The following is a 19,150-nucleotide window of genomic DNA, read 5'->3' as shown; positions in this document are numbered from 1 at the left end:
GCTAGGGACAGACATTGAAAAAGCCAGAGCCTGAATTGATTCAATCTTTGCAGGTTCATTTAACCTGCAGAGATTGAACCAATCTGCAAGTGAATAGACATTCAGGAGATGCAGGCACATGCCTGAAGTGGCTCAGGCTAGAAGCCGAGGGGCAGTAGAGCAGCCCTCGCTTGCCTTTGGCAGTAGCAGCAAGGCTGGAGGGAAGCTGACCGGGGCATGGCCAGGACCTGGCAGGGTCTAAGTATGATTGCAGAGGGGTTTAAACCCCCACCCTGGCCTTTAGGGACCCCAGCCAGGGTGTGCCTGGAGGAGGAGAGGGAAGCAGCCTTTGCTAGGCTTGTCCCTGAGACCAAACACCAGCTAGGGCAGTGCCTTGAGCAAAGGGTGTCACGGGGGGAATTAAACTCTCCCATCTCTAGGCAGGAATGGGACACCAGCTGGGGTCTGCCCAGCTTTCCCTCCTGCTCTGGCAGCAGGGGACCCGGCCAGAGCTGACTGACATGGCCCTGCTATCCACCCATAGCACTCTGTGCACTAGGCAGAAGCCACTGGACTGAAAGTCCTCCTGCCCACCCAAAGTGGTATGGTCCCTCACCTCCAGTTGTGGCAGCTGGAGGTGAGGGGGGCAGAACAACCCGCCTGTCCCAGGTCAGCTGGCAGCCTTTGATGTGGCTGAAGCTGCTGGATGCTGCACAGGGCAGAAGGTGCAGTGGCAGGGGCTGCAGTTGGCTGCCAGGCTTGGGACCCGCCAATGCTTCTGAGCCGCCTGGGCAGCCCACTACCTGGCCAGCCCATGCCCATGCCCATGCCCATGCCCATGCTGCTGGGCTGGGCTGTTACAGAGCTGCAGCCACTGGGTAGGGCCCTGCACAGCTGACTGCAACCTCATGGCAGCCCCACCTGCCCTGGGCACGGGGAGCTGGGAGCAATCTGGCCATGCAGCCCCTGCCTGAGCTGCAGCCCGCTGGGAAGGGCCCGGCCCCTGCAGTCCAGCCACAGCTGGCCCCTCCACCTCCATTCAGCAGTGTCACCTGGCTCAGCCCCAGCCTCTGGCAAGGCAGGCAGATGACGGGGCCATGCCAGCCAGCTCTAGCCATACTCCCTCCCCTGTCACGGAGGTGGGGAGGCAGGGCAGGGAGAATGGCTGACAGGCTGCTCTGCCCTGGCCATGGACCTGTGCTGGTGGGGCAGAGGATGGAGGGGGTGATTAAGTCCCCCTTCCTCTCCCCATCTGCTTCAGCTTGCAAGGGGGGGGGGGGGCTGATAGGGGCCACTACACCCTGTCCAGGCAGACCCCAACTGCGGTCCCCTGGTGGGAGAGGGGAGGAAGGGAGGGGGGAATAAGCTCCCTACCAGCTCCCTTTGCCTTAGGGAGCCATGCCTGCCGATGTCCGGCCACATCCCGCTCTTGGTTTGGCTGGTGAGCAGAGGGGTGGGGCCAGCTGTGCTGCCTGAAACAGACAGCACAGCCCAGCCCAGGGATGAAAAGCATACTGGTTTAAGTGATTATAAATTGGTTTAAACCTGTAAAAGAACAGTAGATCAGTACACATAAACCAGTTTCAAAGTGGCTGAAACTGGTTTGAGATAAACCTGATTGGATGTAGTATCAGACTTAACTGATTTAGGTCAAACTGGTTTATGGAGTTTCTGTCCCAGATCCCTTCCTGGTTTACATTAAATCGGAGTCCCCCAGCATCCCAGCATGCTTTTCAGCTCTGGGCAGGGCTGGGCTGTGCTCTCTCCTTGAGAGAGCAGGGGTGGCCTTGCCCCTCTGCTCTCTAGCCAGAGTGGGGGCATGGCCAGACACCAGCTGCCATGGCCCCCTAATGCAAAGCGGGCAGGCAGGGGTTTATTCCTTACTCCCTCCCCTCTTCTGCTGGGGAACTGCAGGCTGGGGCTGCCAGGCCTGAGTCCCAGGTCATCCCCTCCCCTTCCGCGCCACTACAGCAGCAGGGGTGGGTGCATGGCCAGGCGCCAACTGGCATGGTCTCACCATCCACCTGCCTCACCTGGGACTGAGGCTGGGGCAGAGGAGCGAAGCTGGGTCGGCCCATAGGCACTACTGAGGGCATGTGTGGAGGGGCCAGCAGGGGCTGGGTGTGGGGGCCAGGGCCCTTCCCAGCCAGCTGGGGCTGTGGGAGCTGTGTGCCTGGATTGCTCCCCATGCCCAGGCTGGGCCAGGCTATCATGGAGCTGCAGCTGGCTGGGAAGGGCTCTGCCCCCAAGGCCCAGCCATCCCAGTTTGCTCCTGGCTCTCTGCACCTAGGCCAGGCTGGACTCTGTGTGGTGCTGATTCTGTGGCTCCCTGACAGCCTAGCCTAGTCTAGTCTGGGTGCAGAGAGCTGGGAGCAAACTAGGCTGGGCTGGCCCATGGGAGTGAGGCCCTTCCCAGCCAGCTGTGGCTCTGTGACAGCACAGCACAGCACAGCACACGCAGGTAGAGGTGACACTGCTGCAGCTGCAGGTGGGTGCCTTGGCAGTCGGACTGGCAACATGGGGCATGCCCGTGGCTGCCTGGGCTGGTTCAGAAGCACCGGCGGACCCAGAGCCTGGCAGCCAACCACTGTGGTGGCTTGTATTCCTGCAGATGCCTCTGCTGTGCCCTCTGCAGGGTGCTTGCTCATCACAAGCACCATGCACGGGTGCATCAGTGGTGGCTGTGGGCACACGAGCCCCCATGGTGGGCGGCTGCCAGGCTCCGGGCCCACTGATGCCTCCAAGCCAGCACGGGCAGCTGTGGGTACATCCCATGCGGCCAGTCCAGCTGCCAAGGTACCCACCTGCAGCTGCAGTGATATTGTCTTTGCACTGCTGCCCAGCCAGCCACTGACCATGTGCACTGGGCCGGGCTGCCATGGAGTTGCAGCCAGCTGGGAAACACCCTGTCCCCACAGCCCAGGCCGGCCTGGTTTGCTCCCAGATCCCCACACCCAGGCTGGGCCTGCATGTTGCTTGTGTGGTGCTGCCTCAGAGGCTGGGCCAGGCTGTCATGGAGGGCTCACCCCTCCTCCCCCACCACAGGGATGGGGAGGGGTGCTCTGTGCAGCACTGCCTTGGGCTCAGGGCTGGAGGGTCAAAGCACTTCACCCCACTGTGTGGAAAAGCTGTGTTCCTGGCTTCCCATGCCCAGGCTGGGCTGGGCAATCAGGGAACTGCTGCATCAGGCAGAGCTCTCCTTCTTCCCCACTCCCCCACCATGGACTGGTGGGGGCGGATCTGGCTGTGCCTCTGCTCTTGCTGCTCAGTGCCAGCTGTTGGCTGGGGTCTGGCCATGCTCCCCCCTGTCTGAAAAGCCTAGCAAGGGCTGCTTATCCCCTCCCACTCCAAGCACAGCAGGGCTGGGGTCTCTGAAGGCCAGCGTTGGGGTTTAAACTTCTCCCCAGTTAGGTGTCCTGCTGGGGCCTGGCCATGCCCCCACCTCCCCAGCTCAGCTTCCCTCAGCCATTGTGGAAGGGAAGGTAGGGCTTGCTCTAGCATCTCCTGGCTTCTGGCCTGGGTCACTGCAGGCATGTGCCTGCACTTCTGGAATTAAAAGTGAATGTCTATTCGCTTGCAAATTGGTTCAATCTATGCAGGTTAGATTAACCTGCAAAGATTGAATCAATTCAGGCTCAGGTTTTTTGAATGTCTGTACTTAGCCTAAAGGTTTAGTTTGTGAATCCTTCAAGACAAACTGTCTCTTACTATGGATTCCTAAAGTGCCAGGCACAATGTAGTTCGGCTAGTTGTAAAAGCTTATCAGTACTACCATCAAATCTATATATCCTAAAGCTAGGAGACGAGACGATTAAACTGAAAACTACCTGTCATTTACAGAAGTAAAATGCACCTACTAAACTTGGAAAAGACCATACTTTTGCAACCTAGAAGGAAGAGAAAAACTGTTTTCCCAAGGAGTTGTCATGAATGCAGCTAAATGCATGGCTACATATTTCATTTCTTCTCTTACACATTAATTTTTTTTTGGTGATCTCTTATGACTAGGGTGACCATATAATTTTAAAGAAATCCAGGACTCTGCTTACCCCCATCCCCCAAGTCAGAGGCAGGTGGGCAGGGGCACAGGGCACAGTTCAGCAGGGCAGTGGAGCCTGCCTGGTGCACCATGCCACTCTGCCTCCCCGCCAGATTGTGCCCTGCACCCCTGCAATTCCAGGACTTTTGTTTCAGTTTTCACCAACTGGCTGGGACCATCTTACAAAATCTAGGACTGTCCCTGCCAAACTGGGGCATATGGTCACGCTACTTATGACCCACCATTATCTTGTTTGTTTTGTGTAACAGTCGGTGCTGTCAGCCCCTTAGAAATGCAATGTTCTGCTCAATTGCCAGTTAAATAAATAATGCATATCTATGGTCCAGTCTAAACTCTATGCAGCTGATAATGGCCTTTTGGAAAGTGTTAAGATATACTTTGAAAGTAGATGACCAAGGAAGAAATAAACAATTTCAGGTTGAAGGTTTAGCCAAAATGACATTTATTCGTCCACCCAAAAACTCTGGTTTAGTAACGTTAAAGCAGTTTTGACTAGGATTATGACTTAGGCAGTGGTCTACATCCATAGATGTGTAAGCTTGTTGTAGAGGTAAGCAAACATAATTATCTGCATTGAGCAGATGGGGAAGTTGAGGCACAAACTGACTTCCACAAAACTCTGAAGAGCCAAGAGTAGAAAGCATCCTGGTGTCTGAGACTACCTACCTCTAAATGCTAATCAGGGATCCTAAATCCAAATTTTTATTCTTACAACTAAAATTTCATAGATTCATATATTCATAGATGTTAGGGTCGGAAGGGACCTCAATAGATCATCAAGTCTGACCCCCTGAATAAGCAGGAAAGAGTGCTGGGTCTAAATGACCCCAGCTAGATACCTGTCTAACCTCCTCTTGAAGACCCCCAGGGTAGGGGAGAGCACCACCTCCCTTGGGAGCCCGTTCCAGACCTTGGCCACTCGAACTGTGAAGAAGTTCTTCCTAATGTCTAGTTTAAATCTGCTCTCTGCTAGCTTGTGGCCATTGTTTCTTGTAACCCCCGGGGGCGCCTTGGTGAATAAATCCTCACCAATTCCCTTCTGTGCCCCCGTGATGAACTTATAGGCAGCCACAAGGTCGCCTCTCAACCTTCTCTTGCGGAGGCTGAAAAGGTCCAGTTTCTCTAGTCTCTCCTCGTAGGGCTTGGTCTGCAGGCCCTTGACCGCTTGGTCTGCAGGCCCTTTCCTTTGTGAGGCTTTGAAATCCCTGGCAAAAGCATAATTCCTGTAGTGCCTGTCTAGCTGAAAGGAGCTGTTTGAGTATCAAAACAGTGTCTTGGTGTCTGATTACTAAAAAAGAAAAAAAGAAAATCATAACTGTCCCCTCTTCTTTGGTAATAGTCCCATCCAGAGACTAAGTTTACAGGAAAAACAGCTGAAGGCTTCAGTCAGACATTCTGTTGCTGGTTACACAAAATGACAACCCCCTGAGGAACTAGAAGAAATGGCAGGGGGCACCTTGATTGGCACAGCAAAGATTTAAAGCTAAGTTGCCAACTCAAGAAACTTCATATTCCCAAGGCATCTTGTATGCGTTTCTTCCAGACAAACTGTTCAGTTAGCTAACAATTTGACTTCCTTGTGTACAGTTAGACCCAGACGGTCCCTAATTTACATAATTAAGACTACTGTAAATGTCACCAATGTGCCCATAACCCCCACCAGCGGACAAAACCAACAGCTTTCTGCCATGGCCAGTCAGATATTATCACATTACAGTTGATATGAAACTTCTCTAACCCGAGAACTGTGAAGAATAATGTTATTCAAATAGGGAGGAACGCTGCAAATCTTTTCCTGGCAATTGACTTTTAGGGTAGGTGCAGATGTTATACTTACATGACTGTAAGGTTCAGCCGTGTGCAGACCTTATACTTAGGTCGATTTAAGCGGCAATCTCTAAATGCATTTGAGGAGGTTAGATTGGGGGATGAAGGGGGGTGGGGGGAATGGTCAGCCTTATCCTAGTTTGCTTGAGAGGTGCAATAAGTTAGATCGGGCACAGTTTAGCCAAGTCTACCGAACATTTGTACAGATTCTGAGTGCAGCCCTGGGACTGGGAAAGCCCATCTGCTCGCCCCAGCCCCAGGGCTCCACTTTTCCTATCCCCTGCCCTCACCCTGACCAGGCTATTTTTAAGCCCCTGGCCTGCCACTCCTGAACAGATACCCCTCTCAGACTTAACCTCTCCCACCCCACCCCACCCCATCATAACTGAGTTGCACTGCATTCCCCGTGCAGCTCCCAGCACCAACAAACATGTGCACAAGAGAGACACAATCTATAATTAAGTGGCTTATGGTAAGATGCATGATTGTAGATCAGGTCCTGGGAATATCTGCATGTGGCCCACCAAACATGTGTGCACCATTTTGGAGACCAGCACCGGGACTGCACTTTTCTTATTCCCGCCTTACCCTCATCTTTAGTCCTCTGACTCCTCCCTCCCCCCTCCACCCCAGGACAAACCACCCCAACCCACTAGCCCCTGCTGCTAGTCCCACCCACCTCTCCCCCCATCCTGACTTGCTTGGATTGTGTTTCTAGAATGGCTCCTGGCACTAGTTAACATGTGCAGAAGTGGGACCTGGTCTACAATAAAGCTACTTAAAGCAAGTGTGAGATTGTAGATCGGGTCCCAGGAATGTCTGCATGTGGCTTTAAAGTGCTGTCACCTGACTCCCCTAGCAATGACACTGGGTATCTCAGATCAGAAGAAAGAAATGTTTTTGTCAGTATTTAAAGCCTAAAAATGTTATATACATGCTGACAGCATGTAGAATGATTAAATGTTTTCCTTCAGTGACACTGCTTTGTTTTGCTTTTGGCTCTTATTTCACCAGTAGCAGACATTTTACATCCTACATTTACTGGAAGGAAACCTTCCCCCACCCACTCACCCCACACACTGAAGGATATAATAGCAGTGTTAATCATTTATGCAATGCTAAAAGCTGAGCATGGCCATTCACGCTGGGCTGAAGGTATGACCTTAGTCTTACAAATGTCCCAGGACACTACAAAACAAAATGCATCTGATATATACAGACTACTGTTATAGTCTGTTGCTGAGAAGTTGGTCAGTCACAGTGATGTAAGTGGAAAATGCTTCCTGAAATATGAGCATCTTCTGAAGTGGCTGTTCATAATGTTGTTGGTTGACAGTATGCTTTCCTTGCAAAATGCTGATTCAGCAAACCCAGCAACTGTTTGCAGGAAAGGGCCAATTGAAACAGGTCTCATTTCAAAATAATTCTGGAAAAAGTTTTGCGAGCAGCAATGATTTCTGCAGGTGATTATCTTTTATTGGACCAACTGGATAGTTGGGATAAAGTCAGAGAAGCTTTCATATGCATAGCATTCTTCACCAGGAAAAAAGGTTAGGAAATTTTGGAACCATCCTATTTTCCACTTTAAAAGTAGTCAGCAATGTTTATGGGGGTGGGAGTGGGGAGAGTTACTTTTTTTCTTTTTTTTTAAATTAAAGTTAGTTTATGGCAAGAAGACAGAAGAAATGTTAATGAGTAAATCTTAGACATTTCTGCAAAAGTTTTTTTTCCCCCGTTTATTGTACTAGTGTCTCATTCTGTCAAGGCCATAAACAAGGGAGTTCCACTGGCAGATTTTCAGCAGTGCACTGGGATTCCCCCCGCAAAATAGCCTGTAGCACTGATGTAAATATTAAACTAGACCTGTTGCTGATCCAGAATCTTGAACTTGAGACCAATGCAATGTTGTGGAGAAAAGGAATCCTTTTTTTTCCACCTGTAGATGAGGTTGACTTTCTTTAATGATGATTGTTTGCATCTGCTCAGAGGTTTGGAATGTTAGAAACAGCCCCCCCCGGGATGGATTAGTGGTCGGAGAGCAGGTGATACAGTCAGAAGTACACACTGACTGGGATCTATCATGTTTACGACACGGAGCTCACTAGTGTGTACATGGTTTATATGTGTGTCCTGCAGATGTACGTGTTTCTGTAAAGATACATGTGCATAAAGCAGCTGCTTAAAAAACGTAACAAGTGTTCTCAGTTAGAAAGTCTGTGATTTTTTTCCCCCCCTGTAGCTTCAAAAGCACTGCAGTGTGTTACAAAATATTGAGCTGGAAAAATGTTAAGAAACTGAAGTCTTGAGAGAAACAAGGCTGAGACTTCTGTATGATTATTTCATACTTTTTGGCTCCTCTGATTTCCATCTAGCATTGAACCTCTCCCCTTCCTCCCCCTTCCTCCTCAGCCCCAGGAGGCTACCATGACCTTACTACCCACCCACGGTTTCCATGTTACTGTCAGCATCCTTACACTTGACTGATGAGAAGTATGTGATTATTCAACACATCATGAAAACAGCTAGGGCAATTGAAGGAGAAATCTGGAATATATTTATAGAAATCTGTAAACAGTCATTTCAATTCAGTTATTCAATGCCATGCACACATTAGCTTATTAGCTGTTGAGCTGTCAGATATTCTTTGGTTTTTTTCACCTCTTTTAAAAATTACCAGGCACCAGCTGTATTCTCCACCATTTTGTATTTCATAACATTTTGTTTACAGAACAATTTCTGTCTTGAATTGCAGTAATGGAGAAAAGTGTGTGTGTGTGTGTGTGTGTGTTTGTTTTTGTTTTTTGTTTTTATGCTTACACCTTTTCATTGACCTAAGAGGTTTGACAAGTAATGATTCACTGACATTCCCTCCGGGCTAACAGGCATCTTTAGCCAAGATTAGCTAATGCATCCATATAACTCAACGTGGATTTTAAATAGCGACACACATGCACATGCACACAAAAAGAAAGTTGTGAAACCCTTTTGGAAAGACAAATAATGCAGCAGTGGAACATTCATTGCAAAGTCTGTCTGTTCTATGCGATAGTCAGGTTTTGCACTCACCACTGCATGATTTAACCACATTGGTATGATCCCATCGAGGCTCTTGGGGTAAACCAGCTCCCTGTTGTAAATATACAACGTCCAGAAGGATACAAACACAAACTGGAACAAAAGAACACTTTTTTTTGTTTTGCTTGTTTTTCAGAAGAAATGGAAAAATAGCTCATATGTAAAAAATGTGAGACTGTCAGTTAGAATAGATTAGTAGGGGCCAACCTTTTTGGCAGGTGTGCCATGAATTAAGCCCTGTACCCTCCATGAGTGCCATTCTGCTCCCCTTCCTCTGTCTGATCTGCTGTTCTGTTTTCTGCTCCCTGCATGATCTGCTGCTGCTCTTTCTGCCCACTGCCTTATCTGCCGTGATGCTGCCTGTCCCCTGTCTGGTCAGCTATGTGCCACACACAGAGGCTGCCCATGCCATTTGTGGCATATGTGATTTAGGTTGGCCACCCCTGGCATAACTCCTACAAAACTGTAAGCAACAAGACTTGCCAGAACACAGTCTGCTTTGGCATCTATATAAGAAACCTTTCCTTTAAGGTATAACTTGCTAACACTGGAATTTCTCAGGAATACGTAACTATAATATTTTGCCCATGGAGTTTTGTCTGATCTCAAGTCTCTAGGCTATTAAGCTAAGCAACATACTCTGCTCAATACAAAGTAAAAGCAGATACGAGCAAGATGGGTTGATTATTTAAATCTTGCTCTGTCTTTAAAGTCCAAAAGATTCATTCCTAAGCTGCTGCTACACAAGGAAGCTGCATCTTTGGCATCCCATCTCATCAATATGGTAGGATTTACAATAGGAGGATTTACTGAGGAAACAAACTGCAATATCAGCTAATAATACCTGAAAGCTCATTTGTGCTTTCTTGGCTTGGGTTTAGGTTTGAATACAAGCTGTCCATATTGTGGAACCATGGGCACAAAAGGTTGGGGAAGTGGTCGTCAATTTTGAGCACGTGTTTATTTATAACCTACATGTATACTTGTGTGCAGCCCCTTTGTGCCAACAAACCCAGAAAGGTGTATGGAAGATGTGACAGCAGCGTGGTAAGGTGCCAGTACTCAAGAGACTGGCTAGTAACTGAGAAGCTCAGCAATGTTCCAGTGTCAGAGTCACAGGAATGGTCTCTGAGCTCAGCTGTGATAGGGTCAGGTTCTGCACCCGTCACTCATGCTATGTAGTACTTACTCCTGTGAGCATGTCATTGATTACGATCCGGCCTATAACATGCAGAATCTTTTGGTAGACATAACTGACTGGATGTTAATTTGCCAACTGGGGAAGGGAATGTGAAGACTTGATGTCTTTTAAGGCCCTTCCCATGCTTTTAAGGCCTGCACTGCCCTTTAGAAAAGAATGCTTCCGTAGAAAATGTCAACGGGTCTGTAGGAAATAAGAGTAATACAATGCCCGTGCCTGACTCTGAATGTGGTGGATCTGTTTTGACATTGTCCAAGTTGTGGAAGGGACTTGTGGACTGACATGTCTGAATATTGTCAGTATTCAACCATTAGCATGAGTCCTGTTTAAATGGATTCATTTATCTGGTTCGTGTGCATGTGTGTGTGCGCACAATTATGATTATATACATTAGTTACTTACTGTGGCCACAGGGAAAGCCCCAACACTGAAGAGAAGGTCTCTGCAGGAAATTACGTACTTAACAGTTCGCAGTTTCTTAATTAGTTTCAGCACATCAGCCAGGAAGGAGACCCCATAGAAAATAGCCTGAAAAACCTAAATTAATTACAGCTAATGAGGGAATCTTCATCCAGTTTTAATTAGCATGTTCTTCAATGAACTCAATTCTTGCTCTTCAGGGAGCTGTTTTGTTGGTGAACTACAAGTCAGCATGAGGGAAATAGCTTTTGGCTAAATCTTCCTTGCTAACTGAAATTGATTAAATAAAGTAGTTCAGGGGAGAATTTTAACAATGTCTCATTTAATGGACTGTGGAGGAAAGTGTGATAGGATTCAGACTGGGAGTGGAAGAAGGACACGTTGGAAGATGGGCCTTTTGGCTCTTGATTATTAACCTCAACATCACAGTGGAGTGATGGAAGGAGGCAACATTGAAAATAGCCAGATTTGTTTCCTGCATAGCCACACTGTAAGGCTTCTCACAGGGGTTAGACAACCTGGTACATCCTGGGTGAGGGCACTTGTTAGAATTCATCTCAGGGCTGTAGCCAGTTCAAAGCACCCTGAATAAAAAGGCTGTTAAGGCAGCGAGGCCACTATAAAAAGAACTGTTCTGCTTTGAACCTGTTTCTGTGGAATTCAAGAGGATGAAGGAGCAAGTGTTTGCTGACTTGGTAGAACCCTTCTTTGTGTGAGGACTCAATGGTGAATTGCTTGTGGCAAATAATGTAATTAATTACTTTTTTTTTTCTTTTTGGAATACATAATTCATCTAATCAGTTATTTGCAGAATGTTCTCAAATCATATAGTTGATTAAAAACAACAGCATTTGTGAATACTCTTACACAGGTCATCAAATAATTGCATTTCTAAAATAACTTTTCTCATCATTCAGTCACCTCTGCTAGTGTTGCCTGGTTCACCATACTAATTTGGATATGCCAGAGAATACAGATTGAGCCTGTCAGAAGCTTTCTGCCCTTTGTCTTCTAGCTTGTATTCACTATTCAATCAGAATGCAACTCTCTTAAGGTACCAGTATGCCAGCCATGGGAGGTTTTTAAGTTGAGTTTGTCCCCACGTGATGCTGGGAAATTTAGTGTTTTGCAAATGCTGAACCGGCTGGCACAGTTGAAATGGAAAGATATTGTATAACTTTCAGAATGACTTCTTTTGCCATGATCTGTCTGAAATAGCTATTTATTTTGAGTTGTGTGTGAGAGATGGCTAAGGTTAGACTAGTTACTTCAGATTGTTCCCAGGAAATCTTGGGGGTTGGTGTTTGGGAGGGGACAGAATTAGGATAGTACTTTAGTGTTAGAAAATGCTACATTATCAAAAAAACTGAGAAAGAAAGGAGGATAGGACATCAGCTCAGGCACTTTCACTTTTGCTTTTGAGAAAGCTCTAGAGACTGAAAATAAGAGATGAAGAATAGATATATTAGACTCTCAATACCTTTGTACCTGATGGCATGAAAACATGTTAGATGTTATTGAATACATCCTTGCAACCCTCCTAGGAGGTAGGGAATAATTGTTGTTCTTATTTTACAGCTTATGTGTGACTCAGTTTCCTTAAAATGCTTTATTCAGGGTCACACAAAGTATATGGCAGATATAGAAATGGAACCCAAGTCAGCTGACACCTGGCACATTTGCTCAATTACAAAGTTATCCTGCTTCCCAGAGAGGGCAAGAGGGTTATCGATACCATTTCATTAAAAATTAACAGCCCTACCATTACACAAAAGGCAGTCTTCAAGTTCAAGGCGCTCAAAAAATTATTTCAATGTGTTAAGTCTTTCCCCATAGATTTTAAGGTCTGCATTATAGAAGTTGGCCACTTTAAATAAGAGCCAGAAGCTATTTCACTTAATCGGAAACTGTTGATCCTCTGGATCATGGTCTATGCATAAGAGGTCTGGTCAGGTGCCTGATAAATACACTTGTACAGTGACTTTCACACTGAGACCTTCAATGTATATGCCTAGGCAAGAGTATGGAGGGGTGAAGGCTGCCCAAGACCCCGTTTAGGCCACTGAGACAGAATCCAAAGACCTGTTAGGTGTCTAATAGAAGTGTCTTCTGTGGGTGCCCCCAGAGGTTGCTCTTGGGGGTTTTTGTGTGTTAGGATCTAAAGAGTGCCGGAAGCACCCTCCCCCTCTCAGGTTCAGCTTGGGAATATGTGGAGCAGATGCAGGTTAGCAGGGGCTTCTTTTTGGTGCTTTCTTGGCAGTGGCACCACACCAGTGTAGACATCCCTTGAGTGCACTCTTATTCCACGGGGCTTATGTCCCTGAAAAATCATTAAAACATCTCTTTTTGTAGTTGCCTTTTACCTTAGCCTTAAGGCACAAAAAAACCCCAACAACCCCCCCCCTCCCCAAAAAAAAACCCCCAAAAAACCAAAACAAAACAGGAGGAGGCAATGAACCCCACTTCCCAGTTCCCTTTTTACATTAGTGATTTTTCAAGTACTTGGGTTGGGAAAGGAGCTGTGTCTCAAAATTCAATGCTGCAAGGTGGTGCAGTAGAGCAATAAAGCACTTAAGTCAGGGGTTTTCAACATTTTATAAATAAGTGTACCCCTGGCAGCTGGATGAGGAGCATGGGCTGGGGTGGGCATGGCTGGATGCAGAGTGGTGGCAGCATGGGGTGGTGGGTGGCGGCGGTGGCTGCCACATGTGAGCTACCCACCCCACATCTGACTGGCTGGGGGGTACCTGTGTGGCCTGCAGAAAGGCATCGCTGCCCTGGCATCCTCCTTCCCCCACCCCCAGGCCCTGCTCCTGGGAGGCAGCAGCATGGGGTGGTGGGTGGCAGTGCTTTGTCCCTGCCTGCCTGTGCGTACCCCCTAGGGCCATCCCAAGTACCCCTGGGGGTACATGTACCCCTGGTTAGCAAACCTTAACTTAAGTAAATCCAGTGAAGCACTTAACCCTGGGCTTTATTTCAATGGATTATGCACATGCCCATAGTTCATAGATTTAATAGATTTTTAGGGACCTCTGGATCTGAGTGATCTACCCCCCACCCTGGACCGGAAAGAGTGCTGGGGTCAGGTGACCCTAGCTAAGTGCTTATCTAGTCTCCTTTTAAAGATCTCTAAGGTAGGGGAGAGCACCACTTCCCTTGGAAGCCCATTCCATATTTTGACAACCCTCACCGTAAAGAAATTTTTCTATCTAATTTAAATCTGCTCCTGTCAGTTTATGGCTATTGTTCCAAATAATCCCAAGGGGCACCCTGGTAAACAGAGTATCTCCTATTCCTTGCTCCCCTCCCCACCCCCAATGAATTTGTAGATGGCCACAAGATCCCCTCTCAACCTTGTTTTGCAGAGGCTGAAGAGACTCAGGTCCCTCAATCTCTCCATGTAGGATCTTACCTGCAGGCCCTTAACCATACAAGTAGCCCTCCTCTGGACCCTCTCAAGGTTATCCACATCCCTGTTGAAGTGCAGCGCGCAGAACTGAATGCAGTACTCCTGCTGCAGTCTTATCAATGCCGCATATAAGGGAAGTATCACCTCCTTAGACCTGTTTGTGATGCCCCTTCTAATGCATGAAAGAGTGTGGTTGGCTTTACTTATCACTTTGTTACACTGACGACTCATGTTCATTTTGGAGTCAGCTATGAGTCCAGGATCCCTCTCTGCTGCTTTGCTGCTTAGAAAGTCATCTCCCGGTCTGTAGGTGTGTTGGTGATTCTTTCTCCCTAGATGCAGCACTTTGCACTTATCTTTGTTAAACTGCATCCTATTCTGTTCTGCCCACTTTCCAAATCCACCTGAATCCACTCCCTGCCCTCTAGTATGTTTACTTTGTCCCGTAATTTGGTGTCATCTGCAAATTTGGACAGAGTGCTTTTCACACCCTCATCCTAGTCACTGATTGAGATATTGAACAGCACTGGCCCAAGGACCGAACCTTGGGGAACTCCACTGCCCACATTTTTCCAGGTCAAAAATGACCTGTCCATTACCACCCTCTGTGTGCATCCCATAAGACAATTCTCTACCCACCTAACCGTGTAATAATCTACTTCACAACTGCTTAATTTATTTGTAAGACTGGGATGCAACACTGTATCAAAGGCCTTTTTAAAATCCAAGTAGATGACATCTACTTCAACTCGTGCATCTAAGCATTTTGTGACCCAGTCATAAAAAGAAACAAGGTTAGTCGGGCAGGATCTACCTGCTATGAATCCTTGCTGGTTGCCCTTCAGCATTACTTTTCCTGCTGGACTCCCACAAATGTGTTCCTTAATAATTTTTTCAAAGGTTTTCCCAAGGATAGAGGTGAGGTTAACCAGCCTATAGTTACCCAGATCATCCTTTCTCCCCCTCTTGATAATAGGGACCACACTGGCCTTTTTCCAGTCCTCTGGGACCCGTCTTGAGAACCATGAGTGCTCAAACAATCACGCCAGTGGTCCTGCTATGACACTGGCCAATTCCTTCAGCATCCTTGGATGAAGATCATCCGGGCCTGCTGACTTAAACACATCCAGCCCCTCCAAATGCCCCTTCACTAGGTCAGCGCTAACTGTTGGTGGGCTGGAGTCCCTCTTGTGCCTGTCTATAGCTCCTTTGGGAGATACATCTTTATCTGTGTTCAGGAACACAGATGTGAAGAACTCATTTAGGAGCTTAGCTTTGTCCCTCCTATCTGTTTCCAGTTGCCCTAGTCTGTACTGTAGGGGTCCTATGTTACCATGTGCCTTCTTTTTGCTCCCTATGTACCTAAAGGACTTTTTGTTGTCTTTAATTTTTTTGCCAGCCTAAGTTCCATTTCTGCTTTGGCCTTTCTAACTGATTCCCTACAAGTGTGAGCCAAGCAGGTATTCTTCTCCTTGGTGGCTACCCCCTGCTTCCACAGTCTGTATGTGATAATCGATCACATACGTGGTCAATGGTTGAAGGCGGTGACTGAGTTTAAGTTAGCCAAGGGAGTCAAGGACAATAAGAAGGTTTAGGTATACCCATCTTTAGGTATGTAGGGAGCAGAAGGAAAACAAATGGAAGCGTGGGGCCCCTGCTTAACACTTCGGGACAGCTGGTAATGGACTCTCAGGAAAAAAATGAACTCCTGAATGCCCACTTTGCTTCAGTATTTCACCAGACCAAAGGGAAAAACAAGCAAGATAAGGTTTATAGGGGGCATGCTGGGACTAACAGCCTTCCCACTGTAGATGCTGAGCTGGTGCAAAACCATCTAAAAAAGCTAGACATTTCTAAGTCAGCGGGACCAGATGGACTCCATCCAAGAGTACTGAAGGAGCTGGCTGGAGTCATTGTGGGACCCCTGGCAAAACTCTTTCAGAAATCGTGGCACACAGGGGAGATCCCTGAGGATTGGAAGAGGGCCAACATTGTGCCCATCCTCAAGAAGGGGAAGAGGGAGGATCCAGGCAACTGTAGGCCAATCAGCCTAACCTCCATCCCAGGGCAAATCCTGGAAAAACTCATTAAAGAATCTATGTGCGATACGCTCATTGAGGGTAAGATTCTGAACAACAGCCAGCATGGCTTTGTCGTGGGTAGGTCTTGTTTTACCAATCTCATCTCCTTCTACGAACAGGTCTCTCGCCACCTGGACACAGGAGAGACAGTCGACATTATATACCTAGATCTCCAAAAGGCTTTTGATCTAGTATCGCACAATATCCTTATGGAAAAATTGGAAGACTGTGGGCTTAACTGCCCAACAGTTCAGTGGGTTGAAAACTGGCCACATGGTAGGACCCAGAGAGTTCTCATGAATGGATCTGTGTCGTCCTGGTAAGAAGTGGCCAGTGGTGTCTGTCAGTGGTCCGTGCTTGGACCGGTGCTTTTCAACATCTTTATCAATGATTTGGATGTGGGCATGAAAAGCTCACTGGCCAAGTTTGCAGATGACACCAAGTTATGGGGGAGTGTGTCATGCCAGAAGATGGGTTGCAGATACAGGCAGACCTGAACAGGCTGGAGAGTTGGGCGGATCAGAGCCAGATGAAGTTCAACACTCAGAAGTGTAAGGTGCTCCATCTGGAGGCAAACAATCCCCAACATACCTACAGGCTCAGTGGCAATAATTTGACTTGCACCATGGTCGAAAGGGACCTAGAAGTAGTGATCAACCATCGCGTGAACATGAGCTGGCAGTGCGATGCTGTGGCCAGCAGGGCAAACAACATGCTGACATGCATTAATTGTTACATCTCATGCAAAACTAAGGAAGTGATACTCTCACTGTACTCTGCACTGGTTAGACCACAGCTGGCGTACTGCATCCAGTTCTGGACGCCGCACTTCAACAAGGACATGGCAAAACTTGAGAGGGTTCAGAGAAGTCGCCCGTATGATCAGGGACTTGCAGGACAAGCCATACGAGGAGAGGCTGAGGGACTTGGGCCTCTTCAGCCTACAGAAGAGAAGGCTGAGAGGGGACTTGGTAGCGACTTACCGCTACATCAGGGGAATACATCAAGAACTTGGTGAACAGCTGTTCACCAGGGCAAGCCTGGGGAAGACCAGGGGCAATGGATACAAACTCCTGGAAGGCCATTTCAGGCTCAATTCCAGGAAAAACTCCTTCAAAGTCAGGGTGTCCAGACTGAGGAATAAACCCCGTCCAGTGGTGGTACACTCACCTATCCTGGAAATCTTCAAAAGGAGACTGGACAGGCACCTCGCTGGGGTCACTTGACCCCAGTTGTCTTTTCCTGCCTAGTGCAGGGGACCTAGACCCGATAATCTACTAGGTCTCGTCCAGCCCCTAACGATCTAGGAATCTATGTATGCCTCCCTTTTGCCCCCTAGGCTCTCCTGGATTTCCCTGTTCAGCCAAGAGGGTTTCTTGGCTCTTTTGCCTCCCTTTATGTGCACTGGGATGATCCCTTTTTTGTGCCTGAAGGATCATTCCCTTGAGGAATGCCTACCCTTTCTGGACTCCCATCTCACCAATGCTTTTGCCCTTTAGTGCCTCGCTTACTAATTTCCTGAGCTCATTGAAGTTGGCCTTTCTGAAGTCTAGCACTTCTGCCCTACTAGTTATTTTTTTCCCATCTTTTGCCAGATAGTTAATTCTAACAGTTGGTGGTCACTTTTCCCTAGGTCACCCTGTATCTGCAGATCACCCACCAGGTCATCCACTGTAGCAAGCACTAAGTCCAGTAAGGCATTTCCCCTAGTGGGACCGTATACCTCCTGTATTAGATGAAAGTCCTGTATGCTGGTTAGGAACCTACATGAATGGGCAGATCTAGCTGATTGCTCCTCAGAGCAGATGTCAGGGTAGTTTAGGTCACCTATGACAACTATGTCCCTTGAGTGTACTGCCTCTGAGAGCTGCTTTGAGAATTCCAGATCTAGCTCATCTTCCTGGCAGTCTGTAATAGGCCCCCATTACCAAGTCCCTTTCACCCCGATCCCCTTGTATTCTGACCCACAGTACCTCAATTTGCCCCTTTTCCAATCCCATCTTAATTACTGAAGATGTGTATTGCTCCCTAGCAAAGAGAGCAATGTCTGCCTCCCACATTTTTCCCCACTCTATCTCATCTGTACAGCCTATGGCCCTCAATGCCTACTGCCCAATTGTGGGTAGGGTCCCACCAGACTTCTGTTAACCCAACCAGGTTGAAGTCTTTGTTTGCAAGCAGGAGTGTGAGTTCCTCCTGCTTGTTCCCCATGCTCAGTTAAGCATTTGCTTGCTGGTTTGGGGCCATTTGTCAAGGCTCTAAAAAAGAATGAGCATTGAACAAGAGCTTTTGCCCTTTTAGCCTATGGTAGTTACAGTCTACACAGTCAGCTACAGCAAGCAATCAAGTATTTTCTCTTTACTTTAAAAAGAATGTGAAATGGTCGGATGAGGCTGGTGGAAGACTGGTGATGCATGATGACTAATCACTAATAAAGCATCTTATAGGCGTTCCCCATGTAAGAGGGCCATAGTTCCCAGAGGATGAGACTATTATTATCTCTTCTATGATGAGCTCTGCATTAATCATGAGACAGGGATATACTTTGTGTTCCCCCCCCCTTTTTCAAAATCAATTAAAACAAACATTTGGATGGAAAAGAAGCAGATGGTCCCAAAACATCCAAATTCTCAGTCTAGTAATTTTCCCTGTCATTCACAGGAGATAACAATAATATCTTCCATATGGAAAGAATATGTGTGTGTGTGTGTACATAAGCATATCCATATGTCTGTCTAGTCGTCTCCTGTCCCCCCCACCCCTCCATGAACTTCATCTAAGGATCCCATATTTGAGACATACAAAACTTTGCCCTTGGCTCTTGACCCTTATATTTAATTTAGTACTTGGTGTGAAGCCAAAGTACCTCTATTGAATTAATTGTCTTTGTATTCATGTTCTTTAAAATTGAACTTGGCCCGCCTGCTGTAGTTACACATTTATTTTTCTTTTAAGTCAGAAATGAAGAAATGACCAGTTAAGGTCCTTAATGACATCATTGAAATAACATTTTGTATTGGAAGTGGCTGAAGAGAAATAGAGTTATGCTAGGAATAAATGCGTATGCTCTGTTTACAAGTTGGGAGAGCCATTGTAGG

The 19,150-nt window shown here is 47.3% G+C and overlaps 1 protein-coding gene across 1 annotated transcript in view; it reads right to left on the bottom strand.

Annotated features, from left to right (window-relative positions):
* ADTRP (androgen dependent TFPI regulating protein) overlaps positions 1-11,510 on the bottom strand; it is a 32,764-nt gene extending 21,254 nt beyond the window's left edge. The window contains exons 1-3 of the mRNA XM_059723531.1: positions 11,484-11,510; positions 10,545-10,670; positions 8,933-9,034 (exon numbers count right to left, since the gene is read on the bottom strand). Of these exons, the coding sequence (XP_059579514.1) occupies positions 8,933-9,034; positions 10,545-10,670; positions 11,484-11,510 (255 nt within the window). The remainder of the gene's footprint in view (positions 1-8,932; positions 9,035-10,544; positions 10,671-11,483) is intronic.
* Positions 11,511-19,150: the final 7,640 nt, after the last annotated feature.

This window comes from Alligator mississippiensis, chromosome 3 (genome assembly GCF_030867095.1).
Source record: "Alligator mississippiensis isolate rAllMis1 chromosome 3, rAllMis1, whole genome shotgun sequence".
Classification (NCBI taxonomy): domain Eukaryota; kingdom Metazoa; phylum Chordata; order Crocodylia; family Alligatoridae; genus Alligator; species Alligator mississippiensis.
Note: the sequence above shows the minus strand (reverse complement) of the source record. Positions and strands in the feature narration are given on the sequence as shown.